At 35.0% G+C, this 22,659-nt stretch overlaps 1 protein-coding gene across 2 annotated transcripts in view; it reads right to left on the bottom strand.

Moving 5' to 3' along the window:
* LOC111148365 (X-ray repair cross complementing 4) overlaps positions 1 to 22,659 on the bottom strand; it is a 337,166-nt gene that overhangs the window by 167,102 nt on the left and 147,405 nt on the right. For both annotated transcript variants that reach the window (XM_022504862.1, XM_022504864.1), the window contains exon 7: positions 6,677 to 6,824. In XM_022504862.1, coding sequence (XP_022360570.1) covers positions 6,677 to 6,824 — 148 coding nt within the window. The remainder of the gene's footprint in view (positions 1 to 6,676; positions 6,825 to 22,659) is intronic.

Below are 22,659 nucleotides of genomic sequence, written 5' to 3'. Positions count from 1 at the left end.
TCTGCATCAGGCTCTCTGCCTGGCAGGGAACCTGCTTCCTCCTCTCTCTCTCTCTCTCTGCCTGCCTCTTTGCCTACTTGTGATCTCTCTTTGTCAAATAAATAAATAAAATCTTAAAAAAAAGTTTTCAATTATATAGTGATGTCATGATACAATTAATGCTTGTATTCTCTCATACAGACTAAGCTTTAGGAGATCAGGGCCTTTCTCGGCAGTTTGTCCCTAGTGCTCAGCATGTAAGTATCTGCTAAATGAATGAATGGTGAATGAATGAGTGAGGAAAAACCATAGTCAGAATTTTCTTTTCAACAAACAGCACCTATTGTGTACTTCCTTAGACAATGTGAGATCATGTAATAGTCATACAATGAATATAAACTCTACTCAGTGGCTACTGCAGAAGAGAGAGGAAATGACACTCTGAGGGACTGACAAAACACATGAAATCAAGCATATTCTAAGAACTGAAAACAAGTAATGAAGTCAAACGTCCCTGATAAATTTAAAGGTATATAATGGTAAACACACCACAGTATCATGAACTATAAACTCAAAACTTTCTGCGTAATTTTTCTTCACTAGAAGTATAAAAAATTGTATAATACATTCATTCTCAGCTTAATTTTTTCTACTTAAACATGGCTAAGAATACAAAGAAAAACAATATGATAGAATACCTGTGTTTAGATTGAAAATCTGGTAAGTATTCAGAATTCTGAAAATTCTTGAAAATGGTCATCTAAGAGTTACTTCCATTGACTGTCCTTAGAACATACACTTAAGAAGATATACAACCAAATAATTCATGTGCTTTTACCATGTAGTACAGGTTTACAAACAGGCATAACCTATTTTAGTATAGTAAAACATTAGTGACTGGTTGATGCAGAACTAACAGTTTAATTTAGTGAGATAGTGACAGTAACCATAACAGACAGTAATAATAATTAAACTAATTTTATGGCCAAATTTGGTGAGATGTAACTACTCATCTGTGTAAAGACAGCTCTCACTCTTAGGAACAATGGAGAATATGTTATTCATTAATCCACAGGATAATTATTTAAAATCATTCACTATGTGATCTTGGATAAGTCACTTAAATTTTCCATACCTTTGTGCAATAGAATTTTCACCTTATTTGACAGAATTGGGTTAACATTTCCATAGTAAATAGTTCCCAGTTAAGATGGTATCATTATTTTTTAGAGTAAACTCAAGGACTTAGAAAATTACATTGTCTTCAGTTACAAAATATTTTTAAGACACTGAAAGTGACACATTTTTTTAGAACTTACTAAACACACTAGACTTTAATTATAAAAGCTGTGACCATTATAAATGTAGTTTTAGCTTTAGCTTTCTGGTTTTTGTTAATATTTTCTTATATGGCTAAAGAATAATTGTTCTCACATAAGGATGGAATTTTACTTTGTTCCTATGTTAACATTTGATAATCTATGAAGAAAGTATCTTCACTATAGCTTTTACTTTTTTTTTTAAGATATTATTTATTTCAATCTCAAGTAGGTGGAGAGGCAGGCAGAGAGAGAGAGAGAGAGGAGGAAGCAGGCTCCCCACTGAGCAGAGAGACCGATGCGGGGCTTGATCCCAGGACCCTGAGATCACGACCTGAGCCAAAGGCAGAGGTTTAACCCACTGAGCCATCCAGGTGCCCCACTATAGCTTTTACATTTATTGACAAATTAATGTGCAAAATTTGCCTGTGTGGAAGGTATCTAGTTGTTCACTAACTGCATTGCTATCCATTCATTACATGGTGCTTTAGAGCCCAGACACTCTGAGAAGGCACTTCTAATTTGCTTGGTTCCTTACATCTTTCTGAAGAAAAATCTGTTATCTTTCTACCATAGAAAAATGGAGAAAGGAGCTAATAGAGGGTCAGAATGAAAAAGTGAGCAGACTTGGGTCTTCACGTGGTTTCACTATTTAGTTTAATCTTATTCCTGAAGTTTTAAGCATACTTTTTATCAAGAGCAAATATTTCAGGCTTGACTTAACTATATGTTAATATAACATAAATAATGTATTTTAATAAAATCTTACAGAATTTGGTAAACATTTCCACAGTAGTTACTAGTCATGTTTTCTGCTAAAAACTCTATTGTGTATTTCACTATTTAGTATTTTTATTGGTACAAATAACTTTACTACAAATTCTCTTTCATACTTAATATACATAGTTTGTCCAGAAATTTTAAAAGTTTACTTACAAATTGATTTACTTCCCTCAGCTAGAAAATAATGCAATTTTTATCAAAGACAATTAAACTACAATTTACTGTTTTATAATGCTATCTCATTAGTTCATAAGGAACTAGGTTACTATAATTTTTAACCATGAACATGCTGAAATATGATAGATAAATAACAGATTTTGATTTTCTAATATTGCCATACTGGTGAGATGGAATTAGAGACCCCACTGATTAGTTCTAATACCTCTCTACCATAGATCAAAAGTGGGTCTCAGATTTACACAAAATGACCTAAAACTACTCCCACTTATGATATAAGCTAAAAATTTGGAATACAATTCCAAACATTCCAATTAAAAATCTGAAGGCTAGTGTTCTCCTCTCACTCTGTTCTTATAATCACAAAATTATTTGTGTAAATCTCTGTCTCTCAATAGAGGATAAGCCCCTTCAGGCAGGAGACCAAACACAGGCTTTGAAATAAAATGACGTGCTGCTCTGGAAAAATAATTATATAATTCTGAGCCTGAGTTGTTTTTCAACTCTAAGAAGGGTAAATTAATATCTACCTTGTAGGATCTGTGTGAGATTTAAATGAAAGAAAACATCTACCACAATTCTTATTTATTTTCTATCTCTTCTCCCATACCTTGTCACTGTACCAATGACAGTATCACAATAGATGTTTAAATAAAGTTAAAAATTACCATGATTTTGTTTTATGGATTAATATTAGTATAGATTAGTACATACACAGATTAACATATATTAGTATTTAGATTTTTTAAAGAATACAAAGTAACCAACCCATGGTATTTAGAAATGTACTAAAATTTTTACATTGTGAAATACTCACAAATATATAAACTTAAAAGATAATTTTCTCATTTGCAGAGATTTGTATTTTTTTAATCTTTTATTTTTCATGAATTTTAATTGCTAATACCTAATAAATATGAGTAATTTATTGCTGAATCATGTTCATGTTTTAAAAGTAGTAGTTAAAAGTATAATAAAATTACAGATATTGGGAGATTTTACAGATTATCTAGTTCAATCCTTTCATTTTACAAATGAGAAAATGAAATTCCAGAAAGAGGCAATGACTTGCATAAATGACTTGCATAAATATGTCCAGCAGACATAAAATTTTTAAAAATTAAATCAGAGTAATCTTCCCTTCCTCCACTTTGTTTTTGAGGTACAGAGCTGGAAAAGGCAAGAAAAGCCAAAGAAAATATATGGAAGATGCCCAGTGGGAATATTTTAAGGAACTAGAGGCCACAGAATTTGTCAAAGAGGGCTTGGAACACTAAGAAGTTTAGAGTTAGTGGCCAATATCTTTTCAACCCTAAGAAGTCAACACCCACATCTGCATTTGTTTGGGAGGCTACAGCACCAGTATATTTGCCTAACTGAGGTATAAGAGAAGTCACCTGAGAAAAAAGATGTTTGGGAAGTTAGGATATAGGTAGTAGTTTAAAGGTAAAGACATAAAATAAGGGTTCATCGTCAGTATTTGAGAATGTCTTAAGTTTTCATCAGTTAAGAGCTTGTTCCTATTTTTTTGTTTTCTAGAAGCTTTCTAATATTTTTGATTAAGAAAACTCGTAAAAAACAAAACAAAACTGGGACTTTAAAGTTTAACAGCCATAAAATTTCAGCCTTCTGTATTCAAAATGGAAAAACAAAACTCAAAAGTATACAAAAATAAAAACAAAAAATATAATTTCTCTTTCTGTTTTATTTGGGCAAAGGAAGAGGAATTGTAAAGCAGGGTATCAACCATTCTCCATCTGATTGATAAATGCAAAACAATTTCCTTTCATCTTTAAAATGCTTCCTGACATCTAGCATATGTTTTTCATTTCTTGTAAGGGCCAGTTGAGCCTAAAGGTTCAAAGTAATATAATTAACAGACAATTCAAAGTTTTTATCAACTTTTAAAGTAGGGAAAATATACAAAATAAGTACTGGCATGATTAACAAAACACAGAAAAGGAACACAACATTAATTGCATATAGATAGTATGCAAACAAACACACTGCATTTATTAAAAAGTCTAAACAAAATATTTAGTCTTGATTCAGAGCTAAACTTTTTTCATCTCTGTATGGCGCATATTGGAAACCTGTTACGAGCAATATCCTGTAATCAGAAAATGTTAGTAACCTCAAAACCTTGTGTATCATTCACACAGAGTGAAAAGACCTAAGGTGCAGCTCTCTAACATAAAATGAATATATTTCATTCTTCACCCAAACCTGAAATCTTTATCAGAAAAAACAATTAAACCAAAAGTTCCATGAGGACAAGGGCTGGGTTTGTTTTCTACTCTCCTGAATCTTCAACATCCAGTTTATGTCTGGCACACAAGTGATTCTCACTGCTCATTTGCTTACAGACTGACTAAATCAAGTACAGAGTTTCCTGAATACTTCAAACTATAATTTTATTTTTCCCCACAATAATCTACAGGAATGGCCTGGCTGCTCTAATATTTGCAAATTGGAAATATTTTTGGTTCATTATTTAAAAGAGAGAATGCAATACCTTTAAACTCTATGAAGCCAGAAGTTTATGAGCTAATAAATACATTCAGATGATAAGTACAAATCAGTAAGAGTTTAGTACACATTGGGTTTTTATATGTATTGTGTGAGGATATAAGGGCAAAAAAACATAAAGGCATTTTCAAGTACCAATAGATCAGGCCAATTGTGAAGAGAATAAAAACCCAATGATAAATACACAAACAAATGAATTCCACTCTTAACTGTACAATGCTTATTTTTTTAAAAGATTTTATTTATTTATTTGACAGACAGAGATCACAAGTAGGCAGAGAGGCAGGCAGGGTTGGGGTGGGGAGCAGGCTCCCTGCTGAGCAGAGAGCCTGATGCAGGACTCGATCCCAGAACCCTGGGATCATGACCCAAGCAGAAGGCAGCGGCTTAACCCTCTTAGCCACCCAGGCACCCCTACAACGCTTATTTTTAAATGAGAAACTTGAAAATTCCCTCCTGTCAGGCTCTGGATTTCCTGAAGGCTTGGACTGTGCCTGTCCTGGCATCCTCATTGTCTAAAACTTTTGGCTCTCAGGATGTCTTTACACTTTTAAAGTTCTTGAGGACCTCAAAAGCCTTTTGTTTATGTGTACTGTATCATATTCAAAGTAAAACCCAGAAAATTTTTATATATTTATTAATTCATTTAAAAATAACAATAAACCCGGTATATGATAACACGAATATCATATTCTTTATGAAAGATGATTATATTTCCCAAGAAGAAACTCCTGTGAGAGCAATCTTTTGCACTTTTGCATATCTATTTCTTTGCTGGCTTAAATGAAAAGTCCTTCCATTCAACAGATCTGACATGTTATTTTAATTGCAATATATGAAATATATCCCACCCAGTTATGAAATTGAAGAAGGGATGAGCTTATGGATACCCCAGGGGTCCTTATTCCATACTGTGAAACCACTGATCTGTAATATCATTTGTCATAAGGTTATTGTTTAATAACTATTTGCTGAGTTAATAAAAAGTTTAGAGAAAAAAATAAAGGGGCACCTGGGTAGCTCGGTTGGTTGGGCAACTGCCTTTGGCTCGGGTGTCATGATCATGGAGTCCCAGGATACAGTCCCACACTGGGCTCCCTGCTCAGCAGGAAGTCTGCTTCTTCCTCTGATCCTCCCCCACTCATGCTCTCTTTCTCTCTCACTCTCTCCCATTCTCTCTCTCTCAAATAAAGAAATACATCTTTTTTTTAAAAAAGGAAAATAAATAAATTCTAAGGGGACACATACATATATCCAAACATACAAATGATGTGCACATTCATTTTGGATTCAACTGATACTTATTCTTTATAAATGCTGACTATTTCACTACAATAAAATGTTAATTATCCCAAGTCCTCAGCTCATTACAAATAAACTGGGATGCAGATCAAAGGAGGGTATGTGAATGAAAGAGTGAAAAACTCTAAGAATAAAGCATGTAACTCCAAAATTTAACAGAAAGAAATAGATGACTAGAAAGAGACTTTTCACTTGAGAAATTTCTAAGCATAACCAAATCAAGTAGCTCATTCAAATGCTATATGGGTCTGTTTAAAGCAGTAAATTAGATTGAAACACTTTACTGAACACAAGCTGGATTCTAATATTTTTAGTATCTACATGCCATTTCTAATTAATCTATAAAAACCACAAGAAAAAAACATTTTGCATATATTTTTAGCGCTTTTGCTTTAAATGTTAATAGGAACTAACCAAATACCAGAGAAAATATATTGATTTGAACATTTTATACTTTCCAAGTCACAATTTTTATTCTTTAAAAATAGCCTTAAGTAAACTTAGAAATAAAAATATAATTTTTGAGATCAGATATTGGATTTTTTTAAAAGATATTTCATCATTTGGCAAAAAATAAAATGACTTACTTCTCCTCTTCTTGAGGCCCAGGTACCTGAGAAGCCATTTTAGATTCTGTCCCAAGATTCTTCTGCATCCGCTGCCGCCTCTTTCTACTTGGTGCAATATCCGTGACATCAGGACTTGAAACAAGGGAATCATCTCCTCTTAAAGCAGCTAAAATAAAATGACATAATCAGTGTGACCCAACAAAATTATGCAATATATACAAATATACAAATTATGCATATAATTTGTAAGTAAGAACTTGCTGCACTGATATGAAGTGACACTCTTAAAATATAGCATAACTATTTTTTTTAAAAATTCATGAACATTTGGCAAAGTGGACCAGTTAGATTACAATACTTTAATACCAATGTAAAGCATAAAGTATATTATACACATGGAATAATTTGATCAAAATGGTCTCTGCCTATCTTGCACAAAACCCTCCCAAACACATCAAAGGCACAGTTTGATCTTTCAATGCTAGAATTAGATAGAAATGCCTTAGAGGCACTGCTGAAAGGTGTTTGTTGAGGAAGGGGGGGGTGCAAATACTGCTACAGGAATAGGATAAATCAAATTGATACTAAACAGTAACTTTTAACAGGAATGGGGACTTCTGCTAGTGATCCAGAGATAATTTCATAGACTCTTCAGCCAACTGCAGAGAATAAGCACATGAAAAATCTAAGAAAACACTAACAGATGTCTCTACTATGACTTAGTCATTAAACTACCCCTAAAAGTGTTTGATATACATGAAACAGAAGCAACAAGAGAAACATGTTTTATTTATATTTCTTTTATTCTCTATAAACAACTTAGTTCCAAAGAGCTTAAGAAGAGTTCAGAATTCATTCATCTAATACATAGTATACATATATAAATAGGTATTTATATAAAAGACCTCCTTTGCCATTATGGTAAACAATGAACAATACCAATATAATTTGGACTTTGGATGTCTTGCTGGTTCATATGAGTTTTGTCTAGCATGTTAACATTTGAAGGTGATCAGGGGCAAGCTTTCATCCCAATTAATGAGAAAGCCTTAACAATGTATGAAGTCCTAAAAAGCTGGAAATGAGTGGCAAAAATTCTGTACAAGTCAATTCCTTTAGCACAAATAGGAGTTGGTTTAGTAGAGTCAAGAACCCTATACTTTTCAACAGTTAAGCTTTCTGTTACAGAAAGCTGTGAATACATTTCTCCCTGTAGCTTGAATCAGATGTTTAATATTCATGAAATTATTAGAATCAAGTGCATTCAGTAACTGCCACCTACTCCATCCGAGAGGAAACGTGATGCAAATGGTTAGCTGACTGTGATGTTGGGTGCAAATGTTGCTAGGAGTTACAGGAGTTAATATTTTCATTAGGATTGTAACTAGAGAACTGACAACAACAATATAAAGCTGCACAGATTTTGAGTGGTCTGCCTAAACCTTAATTCTTTCCCCCATAGGTTCTATTATTTTCAGTGTGCAATTCTGCAGAATGAGTGGTTTATCAGGCACACATACACCGCATCTTAGAAGATAAGCCTGTATTTTGAATTCTAACTTGCTTCTGGGTGACTGGAGATCACTTGGACACTGTTGATCACTCTCTTCAAAGTCTTCTTTGGGTGCCTCCCCCCCCCCTTAAAATGGCTACTATTTTTGAGAATATACGTGGTAGACATTTTGCTATGAGTTTTACACATATTATTTTATTATATTATTTTATTACTATGATTACCTTCGTTTTACTTATGAAGAAACCAAGGCTTTAGAGAGATTAATGACTTGACCAAATCACACAGACTTTGAGTTGATATTTTATCATATGACAAGTAAAAAATAAGTCTCCTTAGTGGATAAAGTATTCCTTGATCATATATTAACTCAATACCGATCAAATGATATTTTACTTTCCAAAGCTATTTAAGTCATTAGGGCACATGAGTTCTACCACATTTCTCATATATTATTTTACTAGCTATTACTATTTTAGGAGTAGAGGAGGATAGATAACAAAGGAAGTTTCTCTGAACACATTAAAGCTGAACAACTTCCCTAATTTTATTAAGCCATGAGATTACTATGGAAAATAACTCTGGTTTCCTGATCTTTTTCCCCAGTCTGCTCTCACCCAGGATTTACTCAGTCACATAAGCAATTAACAAAGTACAGGCTTGCCTATTAACAAAGCTAGTAAGAATGTCAGAGTTAGAAGACATTTCAGAAAAAAATTCATTTAATGATATGTTGGACATCTAGGAGGTAATAATGTTAAATTTATTTAAATTAAAATGTTAAGGTAAAATTTTAAAAAATGAAATTATCAAAAAGTTCTACCATTCATTTCAAAACTCCGAATAATGACTTAATATATTGGCACCCAAAAACATATTTTATATGGAATGTGGTTATACTATTTCTTATAAGGTTTAGAATTTACTTAAAAATTCAATGCAATTAAATGTATGTTGTTCAACAGGGTGAGAACCTAGCTCACCTAGTAGCTGCTAGCACCTACTCAAAAATGCACAACCCATTGAGCTGAAGGTCCTTTATGGGTTCTCTATTCTGTTCCATTGATTTATGTGTCTGTTTTTGTGCCAGTACCATACTGTCTTGATGATCACAGCTTTAAGTCCAGAATTGTGATGCTTCCAGCTTTGATCTCCTTTTTTAACATTCCTTTGGCTATTTGGGGTCTTTTTTAGTCTCATACAAAATTTAGGATTGTCTGTTCCAGCTCTGTGAAAAATGCTATCAAAATGATATTTTAATAGGGATTGCAATGAATGTGTAGATTGCTCTGGATAGCATAGACATTTTTTTTATTATGTTCAGTTAGCACAGACATTTTAACAATATTTGTTCTTCTAATCCATGAGCATGGAATGTTTTTCCATTTCTTTGTGTCTTCCTCAATTTCTTTCACAAGTGTTCTCTAGTTTTCAGAGATGATTTTCCTCTTTGGTTAGGTTTACTTCTAGGTATCTTATGGTTTTGGGCATAATTATAAATGGAAATCAATCCCTTGATTTCCCTTTCTTTTGCTTCATTACTAGTCTACAGAAATGCAACTGACTTCTGTATGTTGATTTTATGTCCTGTGACTTTGCTGAACTCCTGTTACCAGTTCTGGCAATTGTTTAGTGGTGTCTTTCGGGCTTTCTATATAGACTATCATGTCATCTGCAAAGACTGAAAGTTTGACTTGTTCTTTGCCGATTTGGATGCCTTTTATTTCTTTTTATTTGATTGCTGAGGCTAGAACTTCCAGTACTATACTGAACAACACTGGTAAGAATGAACATCCCTGTCATGTTCCTGACCTTAGGGGAAAAGATCTCAGTTCTTCTCCATTTAAGATGATGTTTGCTGTGGGTCTCTCACACATGGCTTTTACAATGTTGAGGTATGTTCCCTCCATCCCTACATGATAGAGGGTTTTTATCAAGAAAGGATGCTATATTTTGTCAAGTGCTTATATTCAACTAATCTTAGACAAAGGAGTAAAGAATACCCAATGGAAAAAAAACAGTCTCTTCAATAACTGGTGTTGGGAAAATTGGACAGCCACATGTAGAAGAATGAAACTGGACTACTTTCTTACACCATACACAAAAATAAACTCAAAATGGATGAAAGATCTAATTGTGAGAAAGGAATCCATCAAAATTCTTGAGGAGAACATAGGCAGCAACCTCTTTGACCTCGGCCGCAGAAACTTCTTGCTAGACACATCTCCAAAGACAAAGGAAACAAAGGCAAAAATGAACTACATGGACTTCACCCAGATAAAGAGATTCTGCACAGCAAAGGAAACAATGAACAAAATCAAAAGGCAATGTACAAAATGGGAGAAGATATTTGCAAATGTCTTATCAGAGAAAGGGTTAGTATCCAAAATCCATAAAGAATCTATCAAACTCAACACCCAAAGAACAAATAATCCAGTCAAGAGACAGAAGACATGAACAGATATTTCTCCAAAGAAAACATACAAATGGCCAACAGACAAATGAAAATTTTGCTCAACATCACTGAGCATCAGGAAAATACATATCAAACCCATAATGAGATACCACCTTATATCAGTCAGAATGGTTAAAATTAACAACATAGGAAACAACAGATGTTGGCAAGGATGTGGAGAAAGGGGAACCCTCTTACACTGTTAGTGGGAATGCAAGCTGGTGCAGCCACTCTGGAAAACAGTATGGAGGTCCCTCAAAAAGTTAAAAATAGAACTAACCTATGACCCAGCAACTGCACTACTGGTATTTATTCAAAGGATACAAAAATCATAATTCAGAGGGGCAAATACACCCCAGTGTTTATAGAAGCAATGTCCAAAATAGCCAAGATATGGGAAGAGCCCAGATGCCCAACAACAGATGAACAGATAAAGAAGATATAGTACCCACACACACACACACACACACACACACACACACAGGAATATTACTCAGTCAACTGGAATCTTGCTATTTGTAACAACATAGATGGAACTAGAAGGTATTATGCTATGTGAAATAAATCAACCAGAAAAGACAATTATCATATGATCTCACCCATATGTGGAATTTAAGAAACAAAACAGATGAACATTGGGGGAAGGAAAGGAAAAATAAAATAAGATGAAAGAGAGGGAGACAAACCGTAAGACACTCTAACTCTAGGAAGCAATCTGACAGTTGCTAGAGGGGAAATAAATGGGGAACAGGGTGAATGGATGCCGGGCACGAAGAAGGGCACTTAATGTAATGAGAACTGGGTGTTACATGCAACTCATGAATCACAAAATTCTACCCCTGAAACTAATAATACACTATGTATTAACTGAATTGAACTTACATAAAGAATTTTTTAAAAAATGCACAGCCCAGGAGCAGATTGTTGAGATTCTAAAAATAAAGTCCATACTTTTTTTTTAAACTTATTTATTTGATAGACAGAGATCACAAGTAGTCAGAGAGGCAGGCAGAGAGAGAGGAGGAAGAGGCTCCCCGTGGAGCAGAGAGCCCAATGTGGGGATCGATCCCAGGACCCCGGGATCATGACCTGAGCCGAAGGCAGAGGCTTTAACCCACTGAGCCACCCAGGTGCCCCAAAGTCCATACTCTTGAGGGGGCTACTAAAAGCACTTTTGTTATTTATATATCAATGAATAATAGATAATTTATTAATTACTATAGTGAATGACAAAAATGTTTATCTCTTAGTAAACACATGGCATGAAAACAAGCATGATGAATATTGCATATGGGCTCTCATAAATGGAAATTAAATGTATTCCAGATATACAAATTGACTAAAATATTTTAGAGATACTCTCCACCATTTTACAAACAGGCTATAATCCACTGAGGTCTGTTTAATCTTGGAGATGATACCTTGTGCTAAATTTTGTATCCAGTCATGAACTCTAGACAATTGGTGGCCAGATGTCAGGAAGAATCATCACTTCTGCCTCAGGAATCTTTTTATTTGCCAAAAGTGAACTTTTTATGTGACTGAGCTACCTAAAAAGACAGATGGCTGGAATTTCTTCAAGTTTACAGAACAGGTTTATGAATTAGTTTGTACTTACTTATTAGTAAATATTAATTTGATAATTGTGTGTGGGGGAAACCCTAATCTGGTAATTTGTTATTATTATCCTTCTCATTCTAGCTTCTTGGTATCTACCATTATATACCACAAAGAACCTAAAAGTTGTGTATAACCAAATATTTCAGGTCAGCTCACTGTACCATTTGTATTCCTTTCTCTTTACAATTATAGGGTAGCCTCTTTGTAATGTTGTTATGAGGAAAAAGGACTAGCATATAAGCTAATTACTGTTTAAATTAAATATATCTTTTTTGGTTTGTCTTTGTACTGTGGGAAACAGTTTTTCTTTCAGTTTATTACATACATGTAGTAGCAAACTGTATAATAACAGATTCTCTTAATTCATAAATTCCTTTAAAAGAAAATTTTGATAATATTTATATAGACTTTAATAAAAAGGAAAAGGTTCCACCCTATCCTTTCCTCTCCACCCCTCAATGCCAGAAAACAGGAAAAAGAGGCACAAGTCCCATACCTGGTACATAAGTATTAAATTGCTCATCGCAAGCAGTCCTCAAATTTCCACCCCTCCTACCTCTAACCTTTACTTGTGCTAATGTTTGGTCTTATTTCATTTGGTCTTATGCTGGATACTTTATTTCTATTCTGATATTGGATCCCGTGAAAAATGATGCAGGGTCTCCAAACAAGCAAATCCATTTTATATTCAACAGAAGGGATCTAAAGTCAATCTATACCTCTATCTGTATCTATGAAGTCAAACATGGGACTTCCAAATTGTCTATTATTTATAACCTTGCATATTTTTAAGGGCAACAACCAAAGTTTTCACTTTCAAGTACTACATCCCATTTTTAAGGAAAAAAAAATCAATTCATATTAAGATTACCCAGTTGTACATACTCATTTTTCATATGAGAAAGAATCTGAAAAGAGTTGGAAAAAAATGGCAAATGTTCAAAGGATAATGAGAAGTAGTGTGGCCTAGCTGGAATAGCATTCATGAGAGAAAGATATAGAAAATGACTGTAGGGCGCCTGGGTGGCTCAGTGGGTTAAAGCCTCTGCCTTCGGCTCAGGTCATGGTCCCAGAGTCCTGGGATCGAGGCCCGCATAGGGCTCTCTGCTCAGCGGGGAGCCTGCTTCCTCCTCTCTCTCTGACTGCCTCTCTGCCTACTTGTGATCTATCTCTCTGTCAAATAAATAAATAAAAAATCTTTAAAAAAGAAAATGACTGTATAAGAATGGGCAGCAAGGAAGAAGGGAGAGGGAAAAAGAGACAGAGATACGCTAAATAAATTAGCATATTTACTATGCTAATAAATTAGCAACCTTTCAAATCTAGCCAGAAGACTATGAATTCAATATTGACCGGGTTTTATTTTTTTTCCTGAGATTTCACCTCCAGAATTCTCAGTTTTTACTATTAGTATCAGTCTCTGTCATGACAATGTGTCTTTCACCATTTCCAGAATTTTTTTTTTTAAAGAAAACAAAAGAGAAGAAAAAACTATTGCCAATGAATTTAACTACAGCTGAAACACTGATGGGCAGAGCTGTGGGATAAATTTCAAGTTCTCATTAGGTTCACTGAATCTAGAAAATGGGGAATCTTTACACAAGCCTTGTTATTGTGAAAGGTGGCTCCACAGAAAGCCACACTTCTTCTCATCTGACAGAAGAACTGCAGGAGTTTGGCAGTCGTATTTCAGACATGAGAGGCAGTGCTGGCTTCCCTGCGTACCCTCAATGTCTCAATGTCCAGACAAAATGACACTGTTGGCTAAACTGCCAGCAATCTGCATAAATCCCATGAGTTTACTACCTGGTAAACTATTGGCTCAACTAAGTGCTCCCTTCCAACAAGACCCACTTCGGTCATTGCAGTCACCCCTAGTAGTTCCAATCCACAGCAATCTCTCCTTTCTCTGCAAGGCTTATAGTCTGAACGACTCACTTCACGCATACGGTCTTATTTTGTTATTCTCTTTTTATGTATATCTCTTTTTTCCTCAATTAGATCAAGGACTATGAACACCCTACAGCTAGAAGCTATGCTCTATACTTTGATATATCCCTAATATAACCCAATAGTGTTATAATGAGAAATAGGAAGACTTGAACTTTTTTCAAATGTATATTTAATTTTTTTTTTAACCAAAACTTATTTACTTATGGCCTTCTAAATGAGGTGTAGAGAAAAGAAGAATCAGAAGACCTGGGTCTGGATCTCTAGTTCTGCCATTTACCCTGGACATATTACAGAATTTAAGTTCCGAAGATGAGAAACGTATTTTAACCATGGTATCTGCCATGATTAAATGAGACAAAATGTTTTCTAAATCATGGTGTCAGAAATATTTGATTTCAGCATGTAAGTATTATTAACAAAGTGTGTGTATCCCTATAAAAGATCAAGCTGAGATGAATTTAGATTAATTTGAAGAACATTCAGGCTATCATCTACAGCTTAACAGAGACATAAAAGTAAAACAACTAAAAAAAAAAAAAAAAAAACAAACTCCAAGTAAGATGACTTCATGGTTTTCTAAACTCAAAATAACTCAACTTTCATGGAACTATTATGTGTTATAAATGTACAGTAGTCCATCTGCCATGGCTGTTTTTCACTGTTTTATTCATTTATTAATTTCACAAATATTTTATGAAGTGTTTATGTTTAATGTCATTCTTTTTTATTTCAAAAGATATAAAATATAGAGAGGAAAACCCAAAATGCAAACCCTAAGATGCTACCCTAAGTAAATCCGAAAATTCAAAGAAAAAAAAACAAAACCCACTATTTCTTTCACCAGGGAAAACAACAAACCAATGACTTGGGCTCCTTCATGTTCTGTAGTTTGTCTTACTGACAGGTATAAAGATAAGCTGAAGAAGAAAAAAAAAAGCTAAGATAAGGTAGGTCACACCATACTTCAGTGAGTAGTATCTTAAAGTGGGCTATCTGGAGGTAGGAAATTTCTAATCTGAGCAAACAAGCAAACATTATTTTCCCTCATCGTTCATCAAAGAGACCTTTTTCAAATCTGTAATCAGCTGCTACCCAGTTTTCACAATCTAATCTGAATAAATGATGACCACCTTGCACAAAAGGTCAATGGTTTAACTTATTAATCAGCAATCACCAAGTAAACTGATAAGTAACATCACACTAAACACTTGAGAGAGAGAGAGAGAGTATGTGTGTGTCTGTGTGTGTATTCACATTCACATATACATATACATATACTTTGCCAAAAGTGAGGCTCTTCTTTTAGCCAGCACAGCTGGAAGTGAGACTTAATGACAAATACCTACTGACATTAGGGTAACTTAAGAGGTCATCTTTGGAAATCCAATACTCTCAATGTCAGAGGCAGGGTAGACCACTAAAGATAAAGTACAGACTTTAAAGTATTCACAGCACTTAAGAAAAATTAATTTGAACCTATTAAGTATTATTCTGCACCTATAAAGCAATGTGATTAAAAAAATACTTTAAAAAATTTAATACCAAATGAATTCAATTCTTTAAATCTTCAGGATTTATTCATTCATTCTTTCACTTATTCAATACATATTAATTGTTTTCTATGTGTCAAGGACTACCTGGAAGACACCACCACCAGGTATTCAAAAAGTTTATAGCTGAGTAGAGCAGAAGGACACTACTATTTGCAAAAAAAATCTTAAGACACATAAGCAATTATAAAGGAACTAATATGAAAGTTCTAAAGTAGGTGCAAATGTCCAACCTTTTATTTTTTTCCAAGTTAACCTGAGAAGCGTCAATATTTCCTTTCCATTATTAAGTACTAGATATAATTTGATTTCTTATCTTAATTTTCTTCATAAGGATATTCCTTTTGAAAGGATAATCATCAGTATCAGATGGCTCTGAAGATTTCCCAAAAGAGAAAATTAAAAGGCCAGCTCACTCTGAGTGAACTGACAAGAAAAGACTGCATTTTAAAATTAAATATTAGGATCCTTAGGAGTGAACTCAAACAGCACTTCTTTTCTTTTTAAAGATTTTTAAAAATTTATTTGAGAGAGAGAGCAGAGCAAGAGAGTGAACACACGAGTTGGTGGGGAGGAGCAGAAACAGAGGGAGAAAAAAGCTCCCCACTTGAGCAGGAAGACCGACATGGGGCTCAATCCCAGACCCTGGGATCAGGACCTGAGCTGAAGGCAGACACTTAACAGACTGAGCCACCCAGATGCCCCTCAAATAGCATTTCTAAATTGAAACTACACTGTGACCTATTTAATAGTCCTTTATATGGCCCCACAACATCCTTAGATTTCATCATACTCTAATAATTTATTTAATATTTATAAGCTCCATGAAGGCAGGGGCTGCATAGGTCTTATTCACTATTGGTACAAGACAGACTAGTTTGATCTCTAAACACATTGTAACCCATCAATAAATATTAGTTGATTCATACGAATGCTTAAATACTAACAATGTTAACAAAAAACTTCTTAAAAATTATTTCAAATCTATATAAAACCCTATACCACTGATTAGCTATGCTTGCTGCTGCCAGACCAGTTAACATTAAGAAAAATATCAGTGAGGAAAAGCAGTTTATGAAAGAACAACATTAGCCTTCAATCTATATCATTTTGTAGTTAAAAATAACAAACACTGGAAAGCAATTTTAATGGTTAATGAGTCTTCAGAAAACAAAACTACAATTTTTCAGCTTTCACCAGCTTTGTAAAGTGGCCTCTGCCTGTGACCTATGTCATGAAATGTTTGGACTCAACATAAAGCTTTCATTGTTGTACATGAGTCAGGTATGGTTTTCCATCAATGGATGGCATTTTTTGGCATTTTCTTCATAGAGATTGAAAGGTTTTGAAATGTTCATTTTTTTTTTTTTTTATTTGGGTCAACTTTTAATAAAACCTAGACTTTTTACAGAGTTTAGGATTTCCTTGAACTGGTAAGAATTTTGGAAAAAATTTAAGACAACGAATGAAATATAAACCTGTTTTACAGAAATAATATATGAAATCTTTCAGTTTTGTTTCGTCTTAAATAATGTATTACCAGCATATTATCTACAATGACTCCGGATTAACTGATTAGAACTAGGACAAGACAACTAGTTTAACTAGCAAGTCAAAATAAGAATAGGATGAGAGTGGCAAAAATAAAATGTTGCATAATTAAATGGTAAAATGGGTAGATAAGAATCACTAATCTAAATCACAGACCCTCACTTTAAAGATTAACAGGGGTAAGAAGGATTTGACTGAGTTTATGTGACCTGATGTACTTCTCTACTTCATTTTGCCAGTATCTGTTCAATCATAGGAAATTCTAGAATACCTTTGATACATTAAGAAAAAGTATTCTATTTGCACTTCCTTAAATTCCTTTATAATAAGGTTAATGCCTTTGTGATATAATTTAGCCAGTTCATAGTGGTTCTGTAAAAAGGCAAATATGAGGTTAAATTTCAGAGTCTTCCCTTGAAAACTGTGCAAAGATTTTCAAAAAGATCCATGCTGCTAGATGGGTCCCAACTAGCCTTCAAACCAAACGTGATTAAAGCAATACTTTAACTAAGGACTGAAAAAAAAATTCCCTGCCAAACAGTCAAATAACTAAGTTAATGTTTATACTGAGTTAATAAAATACTGCAGAAGGATCCTACACATGACCATTAATCCCTGACAAAATGACTATAAGCAATTCTGTGAGAGTTTTTATTGTAATCTATAAAACTAGGTGTGGAGAAGTGAGACAAATAGTTACTTTTGGTACAAAAAAATGCCCTGAAATAAATGGTGCAGGGAAAACTGGATAGCTACATGTAGAAGAATGAAACCGGACCACTTTTTAACACCATACACAAAAATAAACTCAAAATAGATTAAAGACCTAGATGTGAGATCTGAAAGCACAAAAATCCTAGAGGAGAACACAGGCAGTAATTTCTCTGACATCAGTTGTAGCAACATTTTTCTACATACATCTTCTAAGGCTAGAAAACAAAAGTAAAAATAGACTATTTGGACTAAAACAACATAAAAGCTTTTGCACAGCAAAGGAAACCATCAATAAAACAAAGACAACCTACTGAATAGCAGAAAATATTCACAAATGATATATCCAATAAAGGGGTTAATATCCAAAATATATAAACAACTTACACAACTCAACACCAAAAAAACCCAAACAATCTAATTTTAAAATGGGCAGAAGACCTGAACAGACATTTTCCCAAGGACATAAAGATGGCCAACAGACACATGAAAAGATGCTCAACATCATTTATCATCAGGGAACTGCAAATCAAAACCACAATGAGGTATCACCTCACACCTGTTAGAATGGCTAAAATCAAATGACAAGAAATAGCAAGTATCAGCATGAACGTGGAGAAAAAGGAACTTTTGTGCACTGCTAGTGGGAATGTAAGTTGGTGCAGCCACTGTGGAAAAAAATATAGAGGCTCTTCAAAAAAATGAAAATAGAAACTCCATACAATCTAATAATTCCACTACTGGGTATTCACCCAAAAAAAAATGAAAACATTAATTATAAAGATACATGTATCCTTATGTTTATTGCAGCATTATCGCCAACAGCCAATATATGGAAGTAACCTAAGAGTCCACCTACAGACAAATGAATAAGGAAAATGTGGGGGGTGTGTGTGTATGTGTGTAATAGAATTATTACACAGCCATAAAAAAGGATGAATTAGTGCCACTTGGGACAACATGGATGGACCTGAAGGATGTTATGCTAAGTGAAGTAACTCAGAGAAAGACAAATACCACAGAATTCCACTCATAAGTGGAATCTAAACAATAACAACAACAAATGAATAAACAAACAAAAAGCAAAATCAAACCTAGATACAGAGAAGACTTGCCAGAGGGGAGGTGGGTGGGAGTTAGGCAAAACAGGTGAAGGGGAGAGGAAGATACAGGCTTCCAGTTAAGGAATGAATAAGTCACAAGAATAAAAAGTACAGTGTATGGAATATAATCAATGATACTGTAAAAGAATGTATGGGGACAGATGATAGCTACAGTAGTGGTGAGCATAGCACAGTGAATAAACTGGTCAAATCACTATGCTGTACACCTAAATCTAATGTACACATTGGACATCAAAGAGACTCAAACAAAGAGCCCTGATTCTGTAATTCATTATCCTTTTAAAAAATTATTATCTTGTATTATCTGAATTTGAGAAGAAAAACTAAATGCACTCTAAGGCTATTTTAGCCACTTTTACTAAGTTAGTATTAGATTAAATGTCTTGCCCAAGAGGGGAGAGTTAAGATGGTGGAGGAATAGCAGACTGAGATAATATCAGATCACAGGAATTCAGCTAGATAGTTATCAAACCATTCTGAACACCTATAAACCCAACAGGAGATCGAAGAGAAGAAGAGCAGCAATTCTAGAAACAGAAAATCAACCACTTTCTGAATGGTTGGACATGCGGAGAAGTGAATCTGAAGTGACTGGAAGATAGACCGCAGGGGAAGGGGCCGGCTCCCAGCAAGCGGTGAAACAATGGAGCACAAAATCCTAACTTTTAGAAGTCTGCTCCACTGAGGGACATCACTCCGGAGCCTAAGCGGGGGTGGAGTCCTCGAGGGGACAGTGTGGTCTCAGGACCTGCAGGATGACAGAAGGATTAGGGGTGCCTGAGTGTGGCAGAGCTCACAGGTATCAGAGTGGGGAAGCTGACTACAGAGACGGAGTGGAGAAGTGAGCTCTCAGCTCGGGGTTACCTTAAACTGTGATCTGTGACACAGCTGGACCACAACTCTTTGAGCAGGGACCCCACAAGTGGCAGATCCAGGGAGACCCACCTTCCTCCACCAAAAGAGCACCGCAGCAGGAATCAGCTGGGTTTGGAGACTCCAAATGGGACTGTGTGTCAGAGACAGAAATGCTCAGTCACAGGCCAGGTGAGCTTGAAGTGAGGCCAGGGACCAGGGAGATGGGAGTGATTGACCGCTTTTCTCCAAGGGCACACTGAGGAGTAGGGCCTCGAGACATCGGCTCCTCCAGGCTGGAGACTGGGAGGCCTCCATTTCATTCCAGTCCTCCAGAGCTCTACGGAAAGCGATCGGGGAACAAAAGCTCCAGAGAGTGAACCCAAGCAGATTATTTAGCCTGGCCCCTGGCAAGGGCGGCGCAATTCCACCTAGGTCAAAGACTTTTGAGAATCACTACATCAGGTCCCTCCCCCAGAAGATCAGCAAGAACATCCAGCCAAGACCAAGTTCACTGATAAAGGAGAATAGAAGGAGGAGGGGAAAGCAAAGTGGAATTAATGGCTTTCTCCTCATGATTCGTTAGTCCTGCAAGTTAATTAAATTTTTAAATTTTATTTCTTTCTTATTCTAATTTTTTAACTTATCCTCTTTCCTCTTTTAAAGTTTTTTAACTAGTTTATCTTAACAATACCTTTCTAAAAAAGAATTTTTTTAAAACCTTCATTATTATAGTCATATTTTATCGTTCATTGTATCTACATTATTTTTTGTGTACACATAGGGTTTTTTCTTCTAAAAAATTTTGGGATACAATTTCTTCTAATAGATCCAAATATACCCTAAATCTAGCACAGGGCTTTGTTCTACCCTCCAGCCTGACCAAATTCCCTCCACTTCCTTTTTCTTTCTTTTTCCTTTTTTTTTTTTTTTTTTAAAGAGTGGGAATAGGGATAGGTATGTACTGAGTTAATGGTTTTTTTTAAAGGTGAATTTAGGTTTGGAGGTTATTTTTTTTTTTTAAAGATTTTTATTTATTTATTTATTTGACAGAGACCACAAGTAGGCAGAGAGGCAGGCAGAGAGAGAGGAGGAAGCAGGCTCCCCGCTGAGCAGAGAGCCCGATGCGGGGCTCGATCCCAGGACCCTGGGATCATGACCTGAGCCGAAGGCAGAGGCTTTAACCCACTGAGCCACCCAGGCGCCCCTTCTTTCTTTTTCCAACCAACTTATCAATTCCTTTTTTAGAATTTTTAAAAAATTTTTCATCTTTACAGTCATATTCTATCCCTTCATTGTGTTTGCCCTTATTTTTGTATATATATATATAAGTTTTTCTTTCTTTAAAATTTTGGGAGGTAGTTGGTAATTTCTTCTAAGAAACCAAAAACACCCAAAATCAAGTGGGTGGCTCTGTTCTACTCTACAATCTAATATATATATATTTTTTTTAATTAAAAAAATTTTTTAAATTTTTAAAAAATTTAAAAGGGAGGACCCTTTTAGACCCCCTCGATTTGGGGTCTCTTCTGAATTGGTTAGTGTACATTTTTCTGGGGTCATTGCCACACTTTTAGTATTTTATTCTTTCATTCGTATATTCTAATCTGGATATAATGACAATGCAGAAAAACTCACCACAAAACAAACAAACAAACAAACAAAAAACAACAACAAGAGGCAGTACCGAAGGCTAGGAACCTATTCAATACAGACACTAGTAAAATGTCAGATCTAAATTCAGAATGACGATTCTCAAGGTGCTAGCTGGGCTCAAAAAAGGCATGGAAGATTCGAGAAACCCTGTCTGGAGAAAAAAAGCTCTTTCTGGAGAAATAAAAGAACTAAAATCTTACCAAGTTGAAATCAAAAAAGCTATTAATTAGGTACAATTTTTAAAAAAAAGGAGGCTCTTAGGATACTAGGATAAATGAGGCAGAAGAGAGAATTAGTGAGATAGAACACCAAATGACAGAGAATAAAGAAGCTGAGCAAAAAAGAGACAAACAACTACTGGAACATGAGAGGAGAATTCAAGAGATAAGTGATACCATAAGATGAAACAATATTAGAATAATTGGGATTTCAGAAGAAGAAGAAAGAAAGGGGGGGCAGAAGGTATATTACAGTGATTTATAGTAGAGAATTTCCCTAATATGGAAAGGGAACAAGGATCAAAATCCAGGAGGCTCAGAAAACCCGCCTCAAAATCAGTAAGAATAGGTCCACACCCCGTCATCTAATAGCAAAATTGACAAGACGTAGTGACAAAGAGAAAATCCTGAAAGCAGCCCGGGACAAGAAGTCTGTCACATACAATGGTAAAAATATTAGATTGGCAGCAGACTTATCCACGGAGACCTGGCAGGCCAGAAAGACCTGGCATGATATATTAAGAGCACTAAATGAGAAAAACATGCAGCCAAGAATGCTATATCCAGCTAGGCTATCATTGAAAATAGAAGGAGAGATAAAAAGCTTCCAGGACAAACAAAAACTGAAAGAATTTGCAAACACCAAACCAGCTCTACAGGAAATACTGAAAGGAGTCCTCTAAGCAAAGACAGAGCCTAAAAGTAACAGACCAGAAAGGAGCAGAGACAATATACTGTTATTAGTCATCTTACAGGCAATAAAATGGCACTAAATTAATATCTTTCAATAGTTACCCT

This window comes from Enhydra lutris, unplaced genomic scaffold (assembly GCF_002288905.1).
Source record: "Enhydra lutris kenyoni isolate GAN:26980312 unplaced genomic scaffold, ASM228890v2 scaffoldscaffold19, whole genome shotgun sequence".
NCBI classification, from domain to species: Eukaryota; Metazoa; Chordata; class Mammalia; order Carnivora; family Mustelidae; genus Enhydra; species Enhydra lutris.
Note: the sequence above shows the minus strand (reverse complement) of the source record. Positions and strands in the feature narration are given on the sequence as shown.